Genomic DNA, 26720 nt, shown 5'->3' with positions numbered 1-26720 from the left:
GGTGAATGGATAGAGAAAATCTAGTGTATATATACAGAATGGAGTATTATCCAGCCATTAAAAGAAGGAAATCCTGTCAGATGCTACAACATGGATGAACCTTGATGACATTATGCTACAAGAAATATGCCAGTCACAGAAGGACAAATACTGCATGATTCCACAGATATAAGATATCTAAAGTAGTCAAACTTAGAAGCAGAAAGAATGGTGGTTGTCCCAGGGCTGGAGGAGAAGTCAATGGCACTTGCTATTCAATGAGCATGAAGTTTCAGTTAGTCAAGATGGAAATGTTCTAGAGATATGCTATATAACATTGTGCTTACAGTCAACAATACTGTACGGTACACTTAAAAATATGCTAACTTTTTAACAAATGGTACATTTTTAACAAATGGTAAAATAACATCCATATGCAAAGAAAAAAATGAATCTAGATACACGCCTTATACCCTTCATAAAAATTAGCTCAAAACGGACCACACAATGTAAAACACAAAACTACAAAACGAAAAGAGAACAAAGGAGAAACCCTAGATGATGTTGGGTTATGGCTTTAACTCTTTAGATACAACAACAAAGGCATGAGAAATCATTGATAAGCTAGACTTCATTATAATTAGAAACTTGAAAAGTAATAGCCAGAGAATGAGAAGACAAGCACAGACTTGGACAAAATATTTGCAAAAGACACATCTGATAAAGGACTTGTATCCAAAATATACAAAGAGCTCTTAAAAGTGGGCAATAAGAAAATAAACAACTTAATTAAAAATGGGCAAAAAGAGACACCTCACCAAACTATACAAATGATAAGTAAATGTATGAAGAGATGCTCAATATGTCACTAGGGAATTGAAAATTAAAACAACATGAGATATTATTACAGATCTATTGGAATGGCTACAATCCAAAAAACTGACAACAAATGCTAATATGGCTTTTAAGCAACAAGAATTCTTATTCATTACTGGTGGGAATGCAAAAAACATTCTGCAAAACAGTTTGGCAGTTTCTTACAAAGCTAAACATAGTCTTACCATACAGTCCAGCAACTGTACTCCTTAGTATTTACCCAATGAGTTGAAAACTATGCTCACATAAAAATCTGCACAGAGATGTCTATATCAGCTTTATTCATAATTGCCAAAACATGGAAGCCACAAAGGTGTCCTTCAGTAGGTGAATGGATAAATGAACTATGGTATATCCAAGTAATGAATATTATTTAGCCCTTAAAAGAAATGAGGTATCAAGCTACAAAGAGACATGGAGGGACCTTAAATGAATATTGCTCAGTAAAAGAAGCCAATCAAAAAAGGCTACAAACTGTATGATTTCAAGAATATGACATTCTAGAAAGGTAAGACTATGGCAACTGTAAAAGGATCAGTGCTTACCAGGGGGTAGGGGTAGGGGATGAATGGGTGGAGCACGGAGAATTTCTAGTGCAATGAAAATACTCTTTATGATACTCTAATGATGGATACATGTCATTATACATTATCGAAATCCACAGAATGTGCAACACCAAGAATGAACTGTAATTTAAACTATGGATTTGGGGTAATCATGATGTGTCAATGAAGGCCCATCAATTGTAACAAATGAACCACTGTCATGCAGGATGTTGATAATGAGGGAAACCATGTATGTGTGGGGGCATAAGGTATATGAGAAATCTTCATATCTACCTCTCACTTTTGATGTGAACCTAAAACTATTCTATAAAAATAAAGCCTTAAAAAATGTTAGGGTAAATCTCATGTTATGTGTGTATGTGATTTTTCAACACATACATTTATATTTCCAGAATTTGACTACTTCTCACTGCTGCTACTGTGGTCAAGGCACTACCATCTCTCCCTGGATCACTGTGATATTCTCCAAACAGGTTTCCCCGTTCCCACCCTTTCCCCAATAGTTCACTTTCCATTAAGTAGCCAGCGTGATTCTTCATCTCCCTTAAAGCACAATCCAAAATTCTTCCTATAGCCTACAAGACCCTTCATGATTTGGTCCATTGATACTTCTCTCACTCTATCTCCTACCTCCCCCCCTCACCTCTTGTTGTCCAGCTGGATTGGCTTGTGTGCTGTTCCTGGAAACATCAAATATGCTCCCACACGAGGGAGCATGTATAATAAACAAATATACCAGGGTGAAAATTAAGGTGACAAAGAATAAAGCAGGTTAGGTGATAGAGAAGGTATGGGTACAATTTAATGTGGCTTACTCACTCACTTTAGGTCTCTACTCAAATATCATCTTACTGGAAAGACTCTCCCTAACCATCCCATATTAAGTTGCATCTATGCCTTCTTTATACACTTAACCTGCTATTCTTTGTCATAACACTTTCCACATAGACTGTTTATCAGTTTATGGTATCTTCCTCCCCTCTACATGGATGATCATAAATGTAAAAGCAAAATAGTGCCTGGCACAGGGGAGGCACTCAATAAATATTTAAGGTAAAATGAACTAAGTCTTATAGTAGTTATCTGTAGACTCATAACAAAGTACCCCAAAACTTGGTATCTTATAACAACCATCATTATATTATATGTGATGATTTTGTGGATCAAGAATTAGGCAGGGCTTGGCTGAGTGATTCTTCTACTTCATGTGTTAAGAGAGGTTGGTTGGGGTGAATGCACTTGTCTGGAGGGTCCAAGAAAGCTTCACTGCATATCTGGCATCTTGGTGGAGATAGCTGGAAGGATGGGCCCAGCTGGGACTATAATCTAGAGCACCTAACATAATTTCTTCAAGCACAGCAGTCTCAGATTAGTCAGATTTCTCATAGTGCTTCAGGGTTCCAAGAACAAGTGGTGTAGCAAACAGGGCAGAAACTGCATGGCCTTTTACAACTCAACTTTTAAAGTCAGAGAGCATCAATTCCACCATGCTCTACTTAGTTAAGCAGTAATTAGCCTACTCAGATTCAAGGGAAATGGACAGAAACCCCATCTTTTGATAAGAAAAGTGTTGAAAAAATTGTAGCCATATTTTTCTTTCCTTTTTTTAAAATTTAGATTCAAGTTAGTTAACCTATAGTGTAGTACTGGTTTCAAGAGTAAAATTCAGTGATTCATCACTTACATATAACACCAGGTGCTCATCCCAACAAGTGCCCTCCTTAATGCCCATCACCCATTTAGCCCATTCCTCCACCCACCTCTCCTCCAGCAACCTGCAATTTGTTCTCTATATTTAAGAGTCTCTTATGGTTTGCCTCTCTCTCTGTTTTTCTTATTTTTCCTTCTCTTCCCCTATGTTCATCTATTTTGTTTCTTAAATTCCACATGAGTGAAATCATACTTGTCTTCCTCTGACTTGACTTATTTCACTTAGCAAAATATACTCTAGTCCCATCCACGTTGTTGCAAATGGCAAGATTTCATTCTTCTTGATCACTGAATAATATTTCAATGTGTGTGTGTGTGTGTGTGTGTGTGTGTGTGTGTGTATCTCACATCTTCTTCATCCATTCGTCAGTTGATACACATTGGGTTCTTTCCATAATTTGGCTGTTATTGATAATGCTGCTATAAACATTGGGGTGCATGTGTCCCTTCAAATCAGCATTTTGATATCCTTTGGATAAATTCCTAGTAATGCAACTGCTTGGCCATAAGGCAGTTCTATTTTTACCTTTTGAGGAACTTCCGAACCGTTCTTCCCCTTTCTCCATATCCTTACTAACATCTGTTGTTTCCTGAGTTATTATATTTTAGCCATTCTGACAGGTGTGATGTGGTATTTCACTGTGGTTTTGATTTGTATTTCCCTTATGATGAATGACATTGAGCATCTTTTCATGTGTCTGTTAGCCATCTGGATGTCTTCTTTGGAAAAGTGTCTATTTATGTCCTCTGCCCATTTCTTTACTGGATTATTTATTTTTGGGGTGTTGAATTTAATAAGTTCTTGATAGATCTTGGATACTAACCTTATTCTATCTGATATTCACTTGAAAATATCTTCTCCCAGTCCGTTGGTTGCCTTTTAGTTTTGTTGCTTGTTTCCTTTGCTGTGCAGAAGCTTTTTATTTTGATGAGGTCCCAATAGTTCATTTTTGCTTTTGTTTCCCTTGCCTCTGGAGACATGTCTAGTAATAAGTTGGTGTGGCCAAGGTCAAAGGGGTTGTTGCCTGTTTTCTCCTTGAAGATTTTGATGGCTTCCTGTCTTACATTTAGGTCTTTCATCCATATTTTAAATTGCCACAACCCCATAGTGCATAGTACCGAGCTTTGGGCCTAGCAGGCATTCAGAATATTTTGGTTCAAAATGGAATTATACAGTGTGATTTTCAATTGTATATTCAATTAGTTATATACTGTAACTAGAAGGAAGAACAGTTTGATTCTTTTATACAGGGCTTTGAAAAAATAATTAACTTAAAACAGTCTACTTAAGTGCAAAACCAAAAATGTACACATCAAACTCAAATCTGAATACCTGTGATGGCCTCACAAGTAGACAGGACATAGCTGAGGAAGGAATCAATGAGCCAGAAGATATGCTAGTATACAAACCTGCCAAAATGAAATGCAAAGAGAAAGAAGAATGAACAATAACAAAAAAGGAACAGAATATCCAAGAACTGTGAAATAATTACAAAGGGTGTTAACATACAAATAATGGGAATATCTGAAGAAGGAAGAGAAAGAAGCAAAATAAATATTTGAAGTAATAATGGCCGAGAATTTTCCAAAGTTAACGACACCAAACTATAGACCTAGGAAGCTCAGAGAACATGAAGCAGGATAAATATCCAAAAAACCACCTTTAGGAATATCATGAAAATCCTTAATGTGTATGCACCTAATAACAGAGCACCAAAATACATAGGCAAAACTGATAGAACTTCAAGGAGAAACAGGTAAATTGACCATTACAGCTGAACACTTCAACACACCTCTGTCAGTAACTGGCATATCCAGCAGGTAAACAAGCAGCAAGGATATAGCTGAAGTGAAGAGCACCATTAATCAACTGGATCTAATTGACATTTACAGGATACTCCATTCAACGACAGCAAAATACACATTCTTCTCAAGCTCAAATGTAACATTTGCCAAGGCCAAATATATTCTAGGCCATAAAACACACCCCAAAGAAATTAAAAGAACATAAGTCAGAGAGAGTATGCTCTCAGACCACAATAGAATAAAACTAAAGATCATTAACAGAAATACAGGAAATCTCAAAATATTTGGAGGTTAAAAAACACATTTCTGAAGAACACATGGGTCAAAGAAGTTTCAAGAGAAATTTAATATTTTGACTGAGTGAAAATGAAAGTGCAACTTATAAAAAGTTGTGGGCTACGTCAAAAGCAGGGCTTACAGGGAAATTTATAGCATTGAACACGTATATTAGAAAAGAAAAAGATCTAAAAATGAGTAATCTAAGCTTCTATATTGGGAAATTAGAAAAAAAAAGGGAGGGGGGTAATTTTCCAAAGTAAGCAGAAGAAATCATAAAATCTAGAGAAGAAATCAATGGAATTGAAAACAGGAAAACAATAGACAAAATCAACAAAACAAAAAACTGTTTCCTTGAAAAAAAATAAACAACAAAACAGATAAACCTCTAGCCAGGTGTATTAGTCTTTTCAGGCTGCTATAACAAAATACCACAAACTGGGTGATTTAAACAACAGAAATTTATTTTTCACAATTCTCAAAGTAGGGAAGTCCAAGATCCAAGTGCTGGCTGATTTGGTTCCTGGTGAGACTTGCAGATGGCCACTTTCTCACTGTGTCTTCACATAGCTGGAAAGAGCTCTAGTGTCTCTTCCTCTTCTTATAAGGGTTCTGGCCTTATGGGATTAAAGCCTCACCTTTATGAGCTCGTTTAGCCTAGATCACCTCCTCACTGTATTTGTATATCTCTGAATACAGTCACTTGCAGCACTAGAGCTTCAGCATATGAATCTGGGGGGACACAGACATTCAATCCATAATACAAGGCTAACCAAGAAAAAAAAGATATACATAAGTCATAATGAATGACAGACCATCATTATTGATCCCATGTACATTAAAGGGAAAATAAAAGAATAATATGAATAACTCTAAACTCACAAATTTGGTAACTCAGATGAAATGACCCAATTTCTAGGACACAATATGCCGAATCTTACACAAAGAGAAACAGAGAATCTGAATAGAACTATATATGTTAAAGAAATTGAATTAATAATTGACAATCTTTCAGAACAGAAAGTACCAGGGCCAGATATGTTCACTGGCAAATTCTACCAATCATTTAAAGAAGAAATTATACCAATTCTCTACAATCTCTTTCAGAGGATAGAAGGCAAGAGAATACTTCCTAACTCATTACATAAGGCTAGCATTACCCTAACACCAGAACCAGATAAAGACGTTATAAGAAAGGAAAACTACAGATCAGAGTCTCTCATGAATATAGATGCAAAAATCCTCAAAAAAATGGCAAACTTAATCCAAGAATGTATAAAAAAAATTATACACCATGACCAGTTGGATTTTATCCCAGGTATATCCCTGATTTAACATTTGAAAGTCAATGGATATGACCCATCACATCCAAAGCTAAAGAAGAAAAATCATATGATTGTACCATTACATGCAGAAAAAGCATATAAGAAAAGTCAATACTCATTCACAATAAAAACTCTCAGCAAACCAAGAATAAAGGGGGAATTTCTTCAACTTGATAAAGAACAAATGTTCTTCAACAGATAAAGAACAAAAACCTATAGCTAACATCATATATAATGTGAAAGAACTAGAAGCTTTCCCCAAAAGATCAACAACAAAGCCAGAATGTCTCCTCTCACCACTCCTATTTAACACTGTACTAGAAATCCTAGCTAATGCAGTAAGAAAGAAAATAAGGGAAATCTGGGTGGCTCAGTTGGTTGAGCATCTGACTTCGGCTCGGGTCATATCTCACGGTCTGTGAGCTCAAGCCCTGCATCAGGCTCTCTACTGTCAGCACAGAGCCCACTTTGGATCCTCTGTCCCCTGCCCTCACCCCTCAGAAACAAATAAACATTAAAAATTTTATTTAAAAAAAAAAAAAAAGAAAAGAAAAGACATATAGATTGGGAATAAAAAAATAAAACTGTCTTTATTCACAGATCACATGCTTGTCTATGTTGAAAATCCCAAAGAATCAAAAACAAAATACTCCTGAAGCTAATAACAATTATAGCAATATTACAGGATATAAGGTTAATCTACAAAAGTCAATTGCTTTCTTATATAGCAGCAATGAACAAGTAAAACTTGAAATGAAAAACACAATACATTTACATTAGCACAAAAGAGAGAAAAGTACTTAACAATAAGTCTAACAATTTATGAACAAAAACTACATGAAGAAAACTACAAAACTGATGAAAGAAATCAAAGATCTAAATAAACAAAGAGATATTCCATGTCATGCACAGGATGACTTAACATTGTTAAGATGTCAGTTTTTCCCAACTTGAATTCCCAGTTCTGGATTCAAAACAGTATCAATCAAATCGCAGCAAGTTATTTTTCTGAATATTGACAAACTGATTCTAAAGTTTACATGGAAAAGCAAAAGACCCAGAGGAGTCAATACAGTACTGAAGAAGAGCAAAGTCAGAGGACTGATACTACATGAATTCAAGACTTACTATAAAGCTAACATAATAAAGACAGTGTGATACTGGTGAAGGAACAAACAGATCCTAATGGACCAGAACAGAAAACCCAGAAATAGACCCACACAAATAAAGTCAACTATTTAACTCTCCAATGGAAAAAGGATAGTCTTTCAACAGACGGCACTGCAAAGAATGACATCCATAAGCAAAAAGACAAAATGAATCTGGAAACTGACCTTGTGCCTTTCACAAAAATTACCTCAAAATGGATCACAAATCTAAATGTAAACTGCAAAACTATAATACTTCTAGAAGATAACATAGTAAAAAATCTAGGTCACCTTAGATTCAGTGATGGGACCTCAAGATGGTGGCAGGGAATGCAAGTGGCTAAGCCCTGCAGTACTGGTGGGCCAGCACTCACTGCTGGGGTTCACTGCCCTGGGAGAGGTTAAATAAAAAAGAAAAAAACACAAAACAAAAAACTTCTGCCTTGAAAAAGACACTGTCAAGAGAATGGAAAGACATGCTACAGACAGGGAGAAAATATTTACAAAACATATTATCCCCTGATAAAGGACTTGTATCCAAAATATGCAAAGAATTATTTAAGCTGAATAATAAGAAAACAGACAATCCAGTTAAAAACTAGGCAAAAGAACTGAACAGGTATCTCACCAAAGAAGACATACAAATAGTAATTAACTACATGAAAACATGCTCACCATCATATGTCATTAGAAAATTGTAAATTAAAATAATATACCATTGTGTACCTATCAGAATAGTTAAAATTAAAAAAAAAAACTGATAATACCAAAGGCTGACAAGGATATTTACTGATGTCTACACAAAAACCTGCACGTAATTGTCCATAGTGTCTTTATTCATAATTGACAAAATGTGTAGGTCACAAAGCTGCCTTCAGTAAGTAAATGGATAAATAAGCTGTGGTATATCCAGGTAACAAAATATTATTTAGCACTAAAAGGAAACAAGCTAGCAAGCCATGAAAAGCCATGAACAAGAGTTCAAAATATGCATATTGCTTGGGGCGCCTGGGTGGCTCAGTCTATTAAGTGTCTGACTTTGGCTTGGGTCATGATCTCACAGTTCAGAGTCAGGCTCTGAGCTGACAGCAGGGAGCCTGCTTTGGATTCTGTCTCCCTTTCTCTCTCTGCCCCTTCCCTGCTTATGCTCACACATTCTCTCTCTCTCTCCTAAAAATAATAAACATTAAAAAAATTTAAATGCATAATGCTTAGTGAAATTTGAAAAGGCTATATATACTGTATAATTCTAAGAATATGACATTCTGGAAAAGGCAAAACTATAGACAATAGAAAGTTCAGTAGTGACCCAGGGTTTGGGTGAGGGGGTGGAAAGAGAGATGAGTAGTAGACAGAGCATAGGGGTTTTCAGGAAGTGAAAGTATTCTGTATGATGTAAAGGTACATATATGATACTACGCATTGTAAACAAAGCAAAACCAAAAAACCATCAATACATTGCTTCATTCACTAGAAAAGTCACCAGAGAAATACTGTTTGCATGAGAAACTGCTTGTTGAGTAATGCAGTTTTGCACACCCACTTTTCTAGGTCCCTACCAGTCAACCATGTTCCATGCCTGCTCACCTGCATGTGGCCATGTGTGAAAATGCACTTGCTCAGATGGTGAGGGTACAGGGCAAGAGAAAGCACAGGTCAGTTGCTGGGCCCAACCCAGGTAGCTGCTAGGTCACTCACTTTGCCACCCTGGCACCATGTGCTCCCACAATGGACCCTGAACACATCTGATTCAGCCTGCCTTGGGTCACTATGGGTAGTGACTTCTACCCATAAAATCTTGCAAAGATACAATCCCTGATTCCAATTTTTCAATTGGATCATAACTGCTGCATAACAAATTACCACAAATTTCACACTTACCATAAACCTTTCTCACAGTTCCCATGGGTCAGAAGTCTGGGTCTAGGTTAGTGGAGCCTTATTCTCAGAGTCCCACCATGCTGACATCAAGTTGCTGGCCGGGTCTGCAATCTTGTTTAAGTCTGGGTCCTCCTCCAAACTCACTGGTTGTTGGCAAATGAATTTCCAGCCAACGATTTCCTACCATGTGGCCTTCTCCACAAGATGGCAGTTTGCTTTTTCAAGGCAAACAGGAGAGTACATCAGCTGCTTTGAATCTCTGACTTCAGTAAGGACCCAGTCCCTTTTAAAAGGCTAATCTGATCAGTTTAGGTCAGGCCCACCCTGGAGAATTCCTTTTTTGATTAGCTCAAAAGCAACTGATTTGGGACTTTATCATATTTGCAAAAGTCTTCATATCTGTCATTTAACATAGAGTAATTGTAGGAGGGAAATCCATCAAATGTACACTCCTGCCCACACTCAAGGCAAGGGGACTATACACAGTACACACCAGGAGGCAGGACTCTGGGGAGCCACATTAGAATTTTGCCTACCTTGTGGATAATTAATCCTGACAAAACTAATCAAGTCAGATTAATTCTCCTAAATCAAGTTACGCACCATACTATCCTTCAGCAGTTGTGCAAAAGACAGAAAATCAACTCTAAATTTATTAACCAGATATTCTAGGCCTGTTCTCAGCCATGCCTCAGGCACCATTTTAAACCTTTATTTTAAGGAGTCCTGCTCACTGAGCCTCAATCACACCCTTTGCTCTGCCCACCCATCCCCTCTGTGCACTCAGCATCTACATGCCTGCCAGCACTCCTCTCAGAACTAACCCACCTCTTCCTACCTCCTTCTTACTCAAAGCCTCAACAGCCTTCAAGATGCCACATCAACACCTGTTATAAAACCTTTCCTGACCTTTGGACCCATGCTGAACTTACCTTCATTTGAATTTGTCCTAAAATACTGTGGGAGGGTTGCAAAAAATGGCCATAAGCTTCCCATCCCTGTGTGTCTCCTCTTTTGCAATGTGACTCTGCCACTCATCTTATCAAGAGGTGGACCTCTTGACTTTTTCACCTGTTGACTCTGGGCTGGGCCTTGTGACTTTCTTTAGCCATGGGACACTTGCAAATGTGACTTAGACACTATAAAAGCATCTGGGCACTGGGGCTTGCCCTCTTGCTGTCTTAGGAACTCTGCTACCACCACCAGATGACAGGCTAAACGACTCTCCTGGATGAAGAGGGGCACATAGCTAAATTATCCTTGAGGCCCCAACTGACACTGGGCCAACACCCGACACATGAAAAGCAGCAAATATCAGGTTAAGTCATGGAGTTTTGTACCAATGTTTGCAGCAAACTGTTTACTGTTTAAGAATAAAAAGATTCTAGGGGCATCTGGGTGGCTCAGCCAGTTAAGTGTACAACTTTGGCTCAGGTCATGATCTCATGGTCCATGAGTTCAAGCCCCACATCTGGTTCTGTGCTGACAGCTCAGAGCCTGGAGCCTGTTTCAGATTCTGTGTGTCTCTCTCTCTGCCTCTTCTCCACTCACGCTTTGTCTCTCTCAAAAATAAAAAATAAAAACATTGAAAAAAAGAATAAAAAGATTCTAGGTCTTCCTTTTTGACATTTGTTTTAAGCTCAGATTTATTTTGGTATGCTTTCTTGTGAAAAGGGTTAACTCTAACTTGCGATGAAGGAATTATGCATGAAGCACAGCCTGGTTTTCAATATCTGGAAGTATCCATGGGAGTGGGTCATGAAGCTTCTCAAAAACACTTGGCTTTTAGGTAGAAGCAACCCAAGTGTCCATCAACAGATGAATGGATATACAGAATGTGGTATGTCCATACACCAGAATATTATTTAGTCATAAAACAGAATGAAGTTCTGATACCTGCAACAACATGTATGAACCTAAAAGATCTTATGCTCACTGAAATAAGCCAGACAAGTGCAAATAATGTATAATTACCAACAGAATAGACAAATTTACAGACAGAATGTACATTAGAGGTTACCAGAGACTGGAGGGAGGGAAGAATGAAGAGTTACAGAGTTTATATTTGGGGTGAGGAACAACTTTTGGAAAGAGATAGTGCTGATGGCTGCACAGTACGGTGGATGTAATTAATGTTACTAAATTATATGCTTAAAATCGCAATTTTAAAATGTTTTTTACATTTTAGCACATTTTTCACAAATCAGTAATGTAATATACCCTGAACCCTTGGATTATACACTTTAAGTGGCTGGACTGTATGTTATGTGAAGAAGTATATTTCAATAGAGCCATTAATTTTTTTTCTAAACAAAACAAACAACAACCAAACAACACAAAAATAATCCTTGGCTTCACTTTTCCCCTCTAATGGAAACTATCCAGCATACTGTATTCCTCTTTTCACCTTTACTACTAGGAAGCTTAAGACCAAGTTTCATGTCCAAACACAGCAATTTAGTGGGCATACAGATGTGCTAAAACATAATAACTATCATCATCATCATCATCAAATCAGAGGGTCCAGTTTCCTGTCTGTATCTTTCTATGTGTCTGCCTTTGTCCCATCTCTCATCTTTCTTAACTAAAATTCGTTCAAGTGACTTTTCTCCAAGCCCCCCCAAAGACCCTAAAGTTAACTGAGGTAATGAACCTTTGAGGTCACAGTGTCAGCTCTGTAAATACAATGCTATAGCCCCAGATTAATAATTAACCTTCAGAGCAAGGGAGAACAACTCATGCTAAAGAATAAATAAGAGAAAGTAGGGCCTCAAAAGCAGTAGGAATGTCAGCAGGTTAACCAGCATCATTTAAAAGCACTTCCAACCTATTCGTGGGAGTACTTTCACCACAGACAACCAATAGGCTCAAATTTGATAGCACAGACATCAACCACTGCTGACTGACCTTTTATTCTGGGGACATTCTTTTAAGACAAATATTCAAAAATTCACCAAATGACCATATTTCCCAATAAGTTTTGGAACACCATATCCCAAATTCCCAAGGAGCTTGGCTTTAAGGTCATAGGAAAAAGTCATTCACATAGGAGAAAAGGAGATAGAGTGTTCTTAATTCCACACACATGCTCATCGTTTTTCATCTCAGGAAAAGACTGAATTCTGAGTAAAGACACTAGTACATGAGCCCCCTTGTTAGCCTACCAAAGTGCTAACTTGGCCAATGGATTGGTATGAAAAGAAGCCTGTGAATACAAAACCCAGAATAGATGATTTTATCTCCGGTAATAAAGTTTCTGATGATATAGTATATAATATCTGTACCTCTTTGATGAGAGAGAAGTATTATGACTAGAAAAATCCATTTGGTTTGCCTCTACAATAAGTAAGTCCAGGAAGTTTGTCAGTGCTTCCAACCATAGTGCAAGTGCTTTGTATTTGATGTGCTCCTAATAAATCTTTCTTGAACTCTTGGAGTCAAACTATAAATTAAACTTTTCACCATAAGTAGATTATGAATGGTGAAAAGCAACATATTGAAAGGTACAACAGTGCTCTAAAAGAGAGTATATATCCCAATACACAACAATGCCTACTTGTCTTTTCGCTGTTGCTGAGACCATTGAAAAGAAAGTGACATTATCAGGGGCACCTGGGTGGCTCAGTCAGCTGAGTGTCCGACTTCGGTTCAGGTCATGATCTCACAGTCTATGAGTTTGAGCCCCACATCTGGCTCTGTGCTGACAGCTTGGAGCTCAGAGGCTGGAGCCTGGAGCCTGCTTCAGATTCTGTGTCTCCTTCTCTCTCTGTCCCTCCCCCTCTCATGCTCTGTCTCTGTCTCAAAAATAAATAAACATTAAAAAAATTTTTTTTTTAAAGAGTGACATTATCATAGTATAAGAGAAAGTTCTGAGGGTAGCATGTAAGTTGAGGAGGCAGGTCTGCCCCAATGGCACAAATGTCATTCCTATGCCCCTGGCCTTGGTTTCCCCATTTTTAAAAGATAACATCTACCTTAGGTTGTTTACTTAGGTTTCTTCTACTCCTACAAGAGATGAGATCCTATCAGTGTTATTTTTCATTGCAGAATAAGTTCCCTAATAGTTTCAATGCTTTCTACATAATTCCACCCAGTATCTCTAGTCAATAGTGAAAAATCATATGTGAGCTTTTATAAGTTGGATATTAGAAGTGCTCAGAATGTTTAACACTAATGTTGTTCCTATTTAATATTAAAGATTCCAGTGTCTTCATTCAAAAAATGAAAGCTGACTTGGAAATATACTTAGCAGAACTTATAAACTCATGTTTAATCGTAAAACACAGTGGCAAGGAATAGAAGGATTAAGCAAATTAATTAGATACAAAGTTCTTAGCCTCTAAAGCTGAACTCCTAGTAAGTTTAACTATTTGTTACCTTCTGTGCTACCACAACTTCAAAAATGATTTACTTTCTAGAATGCTGGAGGGCAGGGTGTAGGGGGAATGACTTATGAATTAACCAGGGGTTGTTTGGATATAATTATAAACTGTCAATCACCATGAGTCAATGATATTCAGACTTTTAAAGCTATTTCATTAAAAAGAAAGAAAGAAAGAAAATTAAACCTTATCTAAAAGACTGTTTACGGGACTTAAGGAACTTACACATCCATGGCTGAAGGTTCAATAATACATTCCCAGTGGAATGGTCTCTAAAAATGTCTATAATTAAAAACAGAACAGTAAAAAAAAAAAAAAAATTGAATGTCTTACTCTCTTGTTGGTGAGTGAGTGGCGGATTCCTTTTTTGAATCAGGAGAGCTTAGGGTTTGCAAAATACAATTATGTTTTTCGGTGGATAGGGCATCTCGTTCTTGCTCAAAGTGGATTAATTTTAAGGCCTCTATTCCATTTTCTCCTTCCATCACGTCACCCGGATTTGGCTGTGGTTCTGAACTCTTGAAAATCAGATCATCTTCACTTACAGAGACTGTGAGATCACTGCTGCTGCTGCTCAAACTTTCCTCCTCTTGCTGTTCCTGCATTTTTCTGAAGGGTTTCTGTGATTCTGGGTCCCCAGGAGGAAGATGATCTATAAGAGGGAATATGAACAGACTACAGATCACAACTTCAGGGAGAAGCAAGGTTAACACATTCTGCCTCACAGGCAGATAAATTACTCAGTTAAAAACATGTAGAAACAATCCACAATTAATTATATAGTATGTGAAAAATCATTAAAAATATCTTTAAACCTATCACAGTGGGTTTTAAAATCAGTGAATTAGCTTGCAAAAATATTTCCACCTGTGTATTTAAGAACTCATGAGAATGGAATTTTTTAGCCAAGTCACTGGTTTGCTTTTTGACAGAGATAAAATTAAAGAATGTATTTTGTTCTTACATAAGACCACCACCACTCGCAAAACCTAAACACCAACAAAAACCAGCAAACCATCTCAGCCTCTCAACCCACCTGGGAAACCTTCCCAAGCAGAATCCTTCTCTTGAGAACACTTATTTACAGATGCACAGTATTCTGAGGCTGATAGCAGAGAGACTGGCGGTCTGGCTCTTTCTTCCTTGACTTCAATACATTCCTGTGTCAGTATTTCTCCCTCTGATCCCTCTGATCTGCTGCAACTGTCACACTTTAAATCAGTGGTTCTGTTCTCTGGACTTAATCTTTCCCGTAACAGGGAATGGAGTTCAGCAGACTTTTTGCCTTCAGATAAACTACTCCCGCCGTGACGCGTGTTGCTTCCTATCTGTAAGCAATGAGTTTGTTCCTCCTCAGACAATGCGCTGGCTGTGACTGGCGTTTTCTCACCAATCTGAAGAGATGTCTTTCCATCTATTTTGTCAGACTTATTTAAGCACTGTGTGTCACTATTAGTTTGTACTACATAGCTGTCTGTCACATTACCGCTCTGGGCTGTCTGTCGGTGTGAATGTGGGTCAGGAATTGAAAAGTTCTTTGTGGGCTGGGGAGATTTCTGCTCTGTACTGAAACCTCCAATGCTTGAGATGGCTGACATTTGGCGGCCCATAAAGATTGTTGCCGGTTGATACAATCCTCTTGACATGGCTGTCCCCGAGTTAGTTCCTGCCTGCCTTGTAACCTGCAACGCCAAGGGAGAGGTGAGTTAAACATACTGTGTCTGGACGATTAGGTTGTTTACATCCTTCTCAAAAATGAAATGAGGAAAAGGAAGCACGGCCACTGAAATCAATACTGACCACATTTTATAAAACCCACGGCTTCCACAAAATAAGTCAGAAAAACGGTACAGTCCATAGTATTTACTTTGAATCACAATATTGGTTCCTCAAACAAATATTATCTAACAACTATGTAATCTACATTTCAAAAAGAGATGCACACATTGCACAACTATGTGAAAGTACTTAATGCCACTGAATTGTACACTTAAACATGGCTAAAATGGTAAATTTTATGTTACATATATTTTAGCACAATTTAAAAAACTGAATTCTAACCACTTTTCACAGAGAGGCTTGGATTTAATAGAACTAGGGAGATACTATACCAAAAAAAAAAAAAAAAAAAAAAAGAGAGAGAGAAAGAGAGGGAGGGAGAGATGCATACAAAGGACTATATGAGTTTTAAAAACTCTTTCTAGTATTATGGGTAATATAAAAAAAAACTTCCACTAATCATATACAGGATTGCATTAAAATATACTCCATTTGTGCAAAAATAATCCTGATTGCCAGTCAAACTGCAAATAACAGTTTTTCCTCCACATCTTCAAGTAATTTTATTTATTTATTTTTATTTGAGAGAGAGAATGAGTGCAAGGTGGGGAGAGGGGCAGAGGAGGGAAGACAGAGGGAGAGAAAAAGGGAGAGAGAAAGAGAAAGAGAAAGAGAGAGAGAGAGAGAGAGAGAGAGAGAGAAAGGGAGAATCTTAAACAGGCTCTATACTCATTGTGGAGCCCAATGCGGGGCTCAATCCCACAACCCTAGAGTCATGACCTGAGCCCAAACCAAGAGTTGGATTGTCAACTGACTGAGCCACTTAGGTGCCCCTCAAGTAATTTTAAAGACATGTAAAGCAATTTAAATTTACAGTCATGTCTATGGGGAGAATGAGCATTGTCTCTTTTTTAAAAAGAGAGGGGGCTGGGTGAAGCAACAGAAGCAATTGGTTCAGTGGCTTGGTCAAGGACACACAGTGGGAAGTAGAACTGGATGTAACAATAATGAAGCCTTGAGGAAGTTACATGCTTTTCTTTTGAAGGGACCAAAGCATCTCTACAGACCTGATAGCATTTAGTTCACAGAGGCTTACAGAATACATGGGGAGATATATTTGCATCTCTCTTTTGCAGACAAGAAAATCTGAGGCCCAAATTTTAGAAGAAAAAATGTCACATACACAGCTGAAACAGAATCCAGGTCTTGCTTCTCTTCAAATATACCATCCCTCCCTGAAAGCATAAAACTTCTAGAAGAAAACATAGGCAGTAACCTCTTTGACATAAGCCTTAGCAATAGTTTTCTAGATATGTCTGCCTCCTTAGGCAAGGGAAACAAAAGCAAAAATGAACTATTGGGACTACACCAAAAAAAGCTTTTGCACAATGAAGAACATCATCAATAAAACACGAAGACAATCTACTGAATGGGTGAAGATATTTGCAAATGATATAGCTAATAAGGGGTTAATATCCAAAATATATAAGAACTTCTATAACTCAACACCAAAAAATAATCTGATTGAAAATGGGCAGATGAAATTATGGAAAGAGCCTAAATGTCCATCAACTGATGAATGGATAAAGAAATTGTGGTTTATATACACAATGGAATACTACGTGGCAATGAGAAAAAATGAAATATGGCCTTTTGTAGCAACATGGATGGAACTGGAGAGTGTGATGCTAAGTGAAATAAGCCATACAGAGAAAGACAGATACCATATGGTTTCACTCTTATGTGGATCCTGAGAAACATAACAGAAACCCATGGGGGAGGGGAAGGAAAAAAAAAAAAAAAAAAAAAAGAGGCTAGAGTGGGAGAGAGCCAAAGCATAAGAGACTGTTAAAAACTGAGAACAAACTGAGGGTTGATGGGGGGTGGGAGGGAGGGCAGGGTGGGAGGGAGGGCAGGGTGGGTGATGGGTATTGAGGAGGGCACCTTTTGGGATGAGCACTGGGTGTTGTATGGAAACCAATTTGACAGTAAATTTCATATATTAAAAAAAAAAAAAAAAAAAAAAAAAAAAAAAAAGAAAATGGGCAGATGACCTGAATAGACATTTTTCCAAAGCAGACAGACAGCCAACAGACACATGAGAAGATGCTCAACATCACTCATCATCAGGGAAATGCAAATCAAAACCACAATGAGATATTACCTCACACCTGTCAGAATGTCTAGAATCAAAAAGGCAAGAAATAACAAGTGTTGGCAAGGATGTGGAGAAAAGGAACCCTTTAGTGCACTATTGGTGGGAATGTGAATTGGTATAGCCACTGCGGAAAACAGTATATAAGTTCCTCAAAAAATTAAAAATAGAAATACTGTATGGTCCAGTAATTCCACTACTTGGCATTTACCCAAAGAAAACGAAAATACTAATTCAAAAAGATACATGCACCCCTATGTTTACTGTAGTATTATTTACAATGTCCAAGATATAGAAGCAACCTAAGTATCTATCAATAGATAAATGGATGAAGAAGATGTAGTGATTACTAAAGTAACACACACACACACACACACACACACACACACACACAGGAATATTACCTGGCCACACACACACATACACAAATAAGATCTTGCCATTTACAACAACACTGATAGACCTAGAGGACACTATGCTAAGTGAAATAAGTCAGACAGAGAAAGACAAATACCATATGATTTCACTTATATGTGGAATATAAAAAACAAATGAACAAACAAGCAAATTTTTGTTTAAAAAAAAAAAAGCAGAAACAGGGAACCTGGGTGGCTCCATCAGTTAAGTGTCCAACTCTTGATTTTGGCAGCGCAGAGCTTAAGATTCTCTCTTCCTCTGTCTGCCCCTCCTCCCCACTTGCTTTCTCTCTCTCTCTAAAAAAAAAGCATAAACATACCCATAAATACAGAAAACAAACTGATGGGGGGCTCATGGGTGGCTCAGTCGATTAAGCACCTGACTTCATCTCAGGTCATGATCTCACAGTTCGTGAGTTTGAGCCCCAAGTGAGGCTCTGTGCTAACAGCTCAGAGCCTGAAGCTTGCTTTGGGTTCTGAGTCTCCCTCTCTTCTCTGCCCCTCTCCTGCTCACTCTCTGTCTCTCTCAAAAATCAACACTGAAAACAAACAAACAAACAAAAAAACACAACAAACTGATGGTTGCCAGAGGAAGGAGGGTGGAGGGATGGGCAAAAAGATGAAGGGGAGTCAGAGGTACAGGCTTCCCGTTATAGAATGGATAAGTTATGGGAATGAAAAGTACAGCATAGGGAACACAGTCAATGCTATTGTAATAGCATTGTATGGTGTCAGATGGTAGTTATAGTTGTTATGAGCATTGTACAATGTATACAGTTGTTGAATCACTATGTTGTGTAGTGAAACTAATGTAACATTGTGTGTCAACTATACTTCAATTTTGAAAAGGGAAAAAAGTGGGCACCTGGGTAGCTCAGTCGGTTAAGTGTCCGATTTCAGCTCAGGTCATGATCTCACAGTCTGTGAGTTTGAGCCCCATATCAGGCTCTGTGCTGACAGCTCGGAGCCTGGAGCCTGCTTCAGATTCTCCCTCATTCTCTTCCCCTCCCTCACTCATGCTCTGTCTCTCTCTCTCTCAGAAATAAACTTAAAATTTTTTTTTAAAAAGGGAAAAGAGTGAAATAAATAGCACTAATAAGGGTAACTACGTTGGTAAACATAAAAGATAGCATAAATATATTTTTGTAACTTTTTTTCTCCTATATGATTTAAAACACAATTGCATCAAGCAATGATTACAAATATATGTTGATGAGCAGCATATGAGATATAAAGACATAGCTCGTACTATAATTACAACACAAAGGAACAGGAAAGGAATAGAACTGTATAGCAACAAAGTTTTGGCATGCTATTAAAATTAAGTTGGTATTAGTCTGACTAGATACTTATAAGCTATTAATTATAACACCAGGAAACCCACAGCGACAGAAATGATAGGGAATCAAAATGGCACACTAAGAAATACATATTTAAAGCAAAAGAAGGCAGTATGGAGGATAAAAGGACATAAAAAGATATATGGAAAAGAAAGTACAAAATGGCAGAATAGAATCCTACCTTTTTAGTAACCACATTAAGTTTAAATGGATTAAACACTACCATTAAAGTCAGAGATTGGCAGAAAAGATTTTTTAAAAGCCATGATCCAACTATACGCTATCTAAAGTGACTCATTTTAGATTCAAAGCCACAAACAGGTTAAAGGAACAGGAGAGTAAATGATATATGAACAGAACCTCATGAAAAAAAATATACAGACAGTAATCAAAAGAAAGCTGAAGTGGCTATACTAATATCACATGAAATAGACTTTAAGATACAAAATTGATACTAGAGACAAAGGACATTTTATAATGTTAAAATGGTCAATTTGTGAAAAAGATATAACAATTAGAAAAAATACATATATATGTCAAAAAATTCCTAAAATACATGAAGCAAAAACTGAAAGAATTGAAAGGACAATTCAATAATAATAGTTGTTATTACTCCACATTCAATAAGACTCCACATTGCACAATATATAAAGCTAAATAGAAGGTCATTAAGGAAATAGAAGACTTGAACAACTGTAAACCAACTAGACCTAACAGACATACATAGAAGACTCTACCTACCAACAGCAGAATCCATATTCTCAAGTGCACATGGAACATTCTGTGAGATAGACCCGTATTTTTGGCAATAAATCAAGTTTCAATACATTTAAAGGGTTAGAAAGTATGTTCTCTAATGACAATGGAATGAAATTAGAACTCAATAAAATAAGGACATTTGGTAAATTCACAAATATGTAGAAATTGCAAAACCCTCTCTAAATAACTAATGGGTCAAGGAAGAAATTACAAGGCAAATTAGAAAATAGTCAGAGATAAATGAAAAGCAAAACACAACATACTAAAGCCTACAACAAGCAGTTGTAGAGGCAAATTCATACCTACAAAAGCCTATATTAATATTCATAGCTATAAAAGCCTATATTAAAAAAGAAGAAAGAACTCAAATCAATAGCCTAACCTTCCATGTTAAGAAATTAAAAAAAGAAGAGCCAATTAAATCCAAAGCAAGCAGAAGGAAGGAAATAATAAAGATCAGAGCAGAACTAAATGAATTAGAGAAGAGAAAAGCAGCAGTGACAATCAACAAAACCAAAGGCTGATTCTTTGAAAAGATCAACAAATTGACATATGTCTAGCTAGACTAAGAAAAAAAAAACTTAAGTTATCAAAATCAGAAATGAAAATAAGTACTTTGTTACTAACCCTATAGATATAAAAAAGATTATAAGGGAATACTATGAATAATTGTATGCCAACAAATTAGCCAACCTAGATGAATTGGACAAATTCTTAGAAAGACACACACTATTAAAACTGACTCCAGAAGAAATAGAAAATCTGAATAGACTTGTAACTAGTTAAGAAACTGAATTGTAGTAAAAAAACTTACCCCAAAGAAAAGTCAGGATCACAACTCTTCACTGGTTAATTCTACCATAGGTTTAAAGAGTTAACACCAATCCTTCATAAACTCTTCCAAAAATAGGCAAGGAAGAAAAACTTCTTGACACACTCTATAAAGTCAGTCCCTAATACCAAAACCAGACAAAGATATCTCAAAAAAGGAAAACTACAGGCCAATATTTCTTTGAATATAGATGGAAAAACTTCTAACACAATACTAGAGAACTGAATTCAGAAACAAATATAAGGAATTATACATCATGACTAAGTAGGATTTATGCCAAGAATACAAAGTTAGTTCAAAGTATGAAGATCAAGTAATGTAATAGAATAAAGGGGGGGAAAACTCCCAAAAGATTATCTCCATAGACACAGGAAAATCATTTGACAAAATCCATCACATGTTCATGATAAAAAGCACCAAACCTGGAATAAAAGGGAACTCCCTCAACCTGATGAAGTGCATCTCTGAAAAACACCCAACAACATAGTCAATGGTGAAAGACTGAAAGCTTTCTTCCTAAGATCAAGATTAACACAAGAATATCTGTTCTTACCACTTCTATGTAACACAGCATGCAGATTTTAGCCAGGACTGTATGGTAAGAAAAAAAGAAAAAATGAAAGACATCTAGATTTCAAAGAAAGAAGTAAAACTATCTCTATTGGCAGATGACATGATCTCATATAAAGAAAAACCTAATGGGGTGCCTGGGTGGCTCAGTCGGTTGAGTGTCCAACTCTTGGTTTTGGCTCAAGTCATGACCCTAGGGTTGTGGGATAAAGTGCTGCACTGGGCTCCATACTGAGCGTGGAACCTGCTTAAGAAAGATTCTCTCTCTAGCTCTCCCTCTGCCCCTCCCCTCCTCAAATTAAAAAATGAAAAGAAAAGAAAAACTTAAGGAATCGCAAGAAAAGATTAGAGGTAATAAGTTCAGCAAGGTTGTAGGATACAAGATCAATATACAAATAGAAATAATGTATTTCTATTCATTAGCAATAAACAATCTGAAACTGAAATCAGAAAACAATTCTATTTATAATAGCATAAAAACACAGAAGAATAAATTTAACAAAGAAGCACAAGACTCGTATACTGAAAACTACAAAACATTGATGAAAGAAGTTAAAGAAGGCCCAAATAAATGGAAAGACATTCTGTATTCAAGGAACATAAGACTTGATATTAAGATGATCAAATCTGGGGTGCCTGGGTGGCTCATGGCTCAGTCGGTTAGGTGTCCGACTTTGGCTCAGGTCATGATCTTGCGGTTTGTGAGTTCAAGCCCTGCGTCCAGCTCTGTCTGATGGCTCCGAGCCTGGAGACTGCTTTGGATTCTGTGTCTGCCTCTCTGCCCCTCCCTGCTCACGCTCTGTCTCTCCCTGTCTCTAAATAATAAATAAACGTTAAAAAAAAAAAAGAGGACCAAATCTTACTCCCAAATTGATCTACATATCCAATGCAATCTCTATCAAAATCTTGGCTAGCATCCTTGCAGAAATTGGCAAGATGACATGAAAATTCATATGGAAATCCAAAGAACCCAGAATAACCAAAGCAATTTTCCAAAAAAGCAAACTTGGAGACCTAATATTACCCACTTTTAAAACTTACTACAAAACTAGGGTAATTGTAGACCTCATTGGCATAAGGATAAACATACAGATCATTGGAACAGAATTGAGAGCCCAGAAATATTCATGCATCTACAGTCAACTGACTTGTTTAAAGACATTTTTAAAGAGTAGTTTTTGATTCAAGGCTAGAAGGGGCTGGAATTGGTTATTTCCCTTCCTCCACATTGAAGGCTATGCCTTCTGGGTTGGTATTTCTCTTCTCTCAGGTCAGTTAGGCTCTGGTCAGTTTCTCCTGAGGGCAGATCTTTTTAAGAACAGAATTCTTTCCTATATTTCAAAATGATTACTTTTTCCCTGCCCATGCCTGAATTATAGGGGGATTTTTCTCTGATATTCACTGTGTGGAACTGGTAAAGCTCCCTGGAATTAAAACACAAAAGGTGGGATCGGGGGGGCTATGACTAGGTCTCTCTGGAGTTATCTCTCAGACCTGTCCATGCTGAGCCTCCAGCAATTTGTCAATTACAGCTTGGATTTCTCTATCCTGGCACCAGTTATTGTAGTGGTTTCAGCTCTGCTCTAACAAGCTGTGATTCTCTGTATTCCCTGTTGGTCTCTCCAATTTTAGAGGCAGCAGATTGTTCTGTAACCCCACTTCTCTGAGAGATCTAAGAGTTGTTGATTCTTTGGTTTGTTCAGCTTTTTACTTGTTAGGACAGTGTGGTGACTTCCAAGCTTCTTATATGTTGGGTCAGAAAGCAGACTACAAAGTAATTTCAGTAGCTGAATATTATCCTATTCTATAAATGTACAATAATTTATTTAACCCATCTTATTTTGATGGACCTTGGTTTGTTTCCCACCATCTACCATTCCAAACCATGCTGCAATGATGATCCTTGAGCGTATGTCTCTCTGTACATATGCAAGTACAAGACAGCTTCTTATAACTGAAATTGCTGGATCAACACTTGACTTATAGGATATTGCCATTTTGCCATCCAAAGAGGCCATTATGTCATTATTAAGAATATTCCATTGCACCATAAGGTTTAAATAGCAAAATTATAGTAATCAACATTCTGATTCACCTGATATAAATATTATTTGTGACTTCTATTCCTTTTGTCTCTCTATTCCTTTTGTAATTGAAAAGCTAATATAAGAACAAAGACAAATTTAAAATAGGCAAAATCACCTATTACCATTATCCTAATCTAACAACTACTTTCACTTGTCCTATTGTCAAAAAAAAAAAAAAGTTCTTTAAATATATGGCTTCAAGGGATGGGCTCCTGTGTAGAAGTTAAAGCTGGCCATATGCTGAGGTCAGCTAGTACAAAATTGAGGCAAATCAATGATCAGACTTATGGGTTTGGGAGGTCTTTGATTTTTCACTTTCAAGACCCATTTAGAGAATGTTAATGAACCAATACCAGAGTAATTACTAACCCAGCACAGGGAATACACACCTGCCTCTTTGGTTGTCTGTTAAAGGCCAAAACATAAAGCAAAGGAGTAGGCATGTCTTAGAGAGAAGAAAGCCACCTGGGGAAGGCCAAAGGAAGTACCCTGGATTACTCCTTTCTACCAGTAATTCTCAAAGTCCTCTAACTTACTAAGAGGCCAAAAACTCCAAGTCCATTCCCACTGAACAAAGAACCCCAAGAGCTAAGAAATGGAGAGAAACAGCAATATAGTAACCTGCACAATCAACAAAATTAGCATGTAATGATTTAACTTACAGTAAATGCTTCTAAAACCACAGTAAGTGAAAAACAGCAACAACAATTCAAAACAGTGCTGTTAATGAAGAATACTTCATAAAAGTAGGAGAGATTCCAAATCTCTATGACAGCAAATGGTTATAAACTGCCATTTTTGCCAAGCATTCAACACTTTTTAGAATATGGAACTGTGGGTCCTCAACAAACTCTACTAATATACTACTTACCAATATAGTAATCAATGAGAACATCACATTTATTTTAATTTTTTTAATATTTTAAAAATGTTTATTCATTTATTTTGAGAGAGAAAGAGAGACAGTGAAATAGAATATGAGTGGAGGAGGAGCAGGAGAGAGAAAATCCCAAGCAGGGTCCATGCAGTCAGCACATAGCCTGACTCAGGGGTCAATCTTACCAACTATGAGATCATGCCCTGAGCAGAGATCAAGAGTTGGACACTTAACTGACTGAGCCACCCAGGCACCCAGAACATTACATTTTAGTGGCCTATAATAAATCAGAAGTTATGGAAAGGTGGCCTGTAATTATGCATAAAATTAGAATCTACAGACTGGTGCATTTGTTTGCCTATAGGACCAAAAGAGACAACTTGCATTTGAGGAGCTGTTGAGACCCAATAGGAAGTTTTTTCTGCACTATCTCTAGTTGTTCATTTGTGGGGGACGAGAGTTAAGTTTTTGGTATGATTTCAACCTTACAGAAAAGTTTCAGGAATCATAAGAAAAACTCCCCTAATATCTTTTGTCTAGAATAATCAATTATTTACATTTTGCCCCATTTGTTTTATCATTCTCTCTCTACATATATGTGTATGTTTACACACACACACACACACACACACACACACACACAATTTTTTCCTGAACCATTTGAGGGTAAATGGAGATATCTGGTCCCTCTCCCCCAAACATTTCAGTGTATATTTCCTGAGCACAGGGACATTCTCTTTCATCAGTAGAGAGAGTTCAATGATTAAAATCAGGAAATTCAACATTGATAAAATGCTATTTTCTATTCCACAGTCCTCATTCAAACTTTGTTACTTGGCCAAATAATATCCTTTATATAGCTACCTTTTTCCCAGTTTCAGGATCCAATCTAGAGCCATCTCTCTTTGAGCCTATTTTAACCTGGAACAACTCCTCAGTCTTTGTCATTCCTGACCTTGACATTTTTAAAGAACATAAGCTATCTACTTTGCAGACTGTCTCCCAATGTGTGTTTGACTAATGTTTCCTCATGATTATGTCCAGGTTATGCATTTTTCGCCAAGGAAAACCACAGAAGTATGTTTACAGTTTTCAGTAACAGGAATACTACTCTGATAAAGCAAATTTATTGGGATGGAAATTAACCCCCAATCCTCCCACTATGAAGCAGAATAATTAGAAATATTTGTTTAAAAATTTGCCTTCTTAAAAAAACAAAAAAATTAAAAAACAAGAGCGACAACAACATAATATTACTTTATACCTATTACATTAAATTTTAGAAATTAAAATTATAACACCCAATCCTGGATTGGGTCCTGGAACAGAAAAAGGACATTGAGGGAAAATCTGATGAAATACAAAGTCTGGAGTTTAGTTAACAGCAATATACCTAAGTTAGTTTTTTACATCTGATAAATGTGGCATTGTAATGTGGACCATTGTGGGAAATGGGTGAGGGATCCAAGGAAGCTATATTGTTTCTGCGACTTTTCTGCAAATCTAAAATTATTCTAGAATAAAAAGTTTACTTAAAAAGATAACCCCTTGGGGAGGAGAAGCCAAGATGGTGGAACAGCATGGAAGTTTTTTGTGTGTCTCACGTCCAAGAAATACAGCCAAACCAACACTAAACCATCCTACACACCTAGAAAACTCACTGGAGGATTAACACAACAATCTGCACAACCTGAACCACAGAATTCAGCAGGTACGTGGCACAGAGAGCTGAACTTGGGAAGCGAGGAGCAGGAAGGGAGGTGCTTTTGCAAGCAAAGAGAGGATGGAGACTGGTGGAGGGAGAATATGGGTAAAGCACCCCTCCCCAAAAGCAGCTGGAGAGAAAGTGGAAAATTGGAAACAGCTGCAGGGACTAAACTAAAAAGGGAGAAAGGAGAAAGGAGAGGGTTTAAATTCCAATAAGACTGTAAACAAGGGGAGTGCAGTCTGCAACTC

At 37.2% G+C, this 26720-nt stretch overlaps 1 protein-coding gene across 2 annotated transcripts in view; it reads right to left on the bottom strand.

Annotated features, from left to right (window-relative positions):
• Positions 1–26720, bottom strand: part of KIZ (kizuna centrosomal protein) — a 144249-nt gene that overhangs the window by 69107 nt on the left and 48422 nt on the right. For both annotated transcript variants that reach the window (XM_042931755.1, XM_042931756.1), the window contains exons 5-6: positions 14986–15631; positions 14283–14601 (exon numbers count right to left, since the gene is read on the bottom strand). In XM_042931755.1, coding sequence (XP_042787689.1) covers positions 14283–14601; positions 14986–15631 — 965 coding nt within the window. The remainder of the gene's footprint in view (positions 1–14282; positions 14602–14985; positions 15632–26720) is intronic.

The sequence above is a fragment of the Panthera leo genome, chromosome A3 (genome assembly GCF_018350215.1).
Source record: "Panthera leo isolate Ple1 chromosome A3, P.leo_Ple1_pat1.1, whole genome shotgun sequence".
Taxonomy (NCBI): domain Eukaryota; kingdom Metazoa; phylum Chordata; class Mammalia; order Carnivora; family Felidae; genus Panthera; species Panthera leo.
Note: the sequence above shows the minus strand (reverse complement) of the source record. Positions and strands in the feature narration are given on the sequence as shown.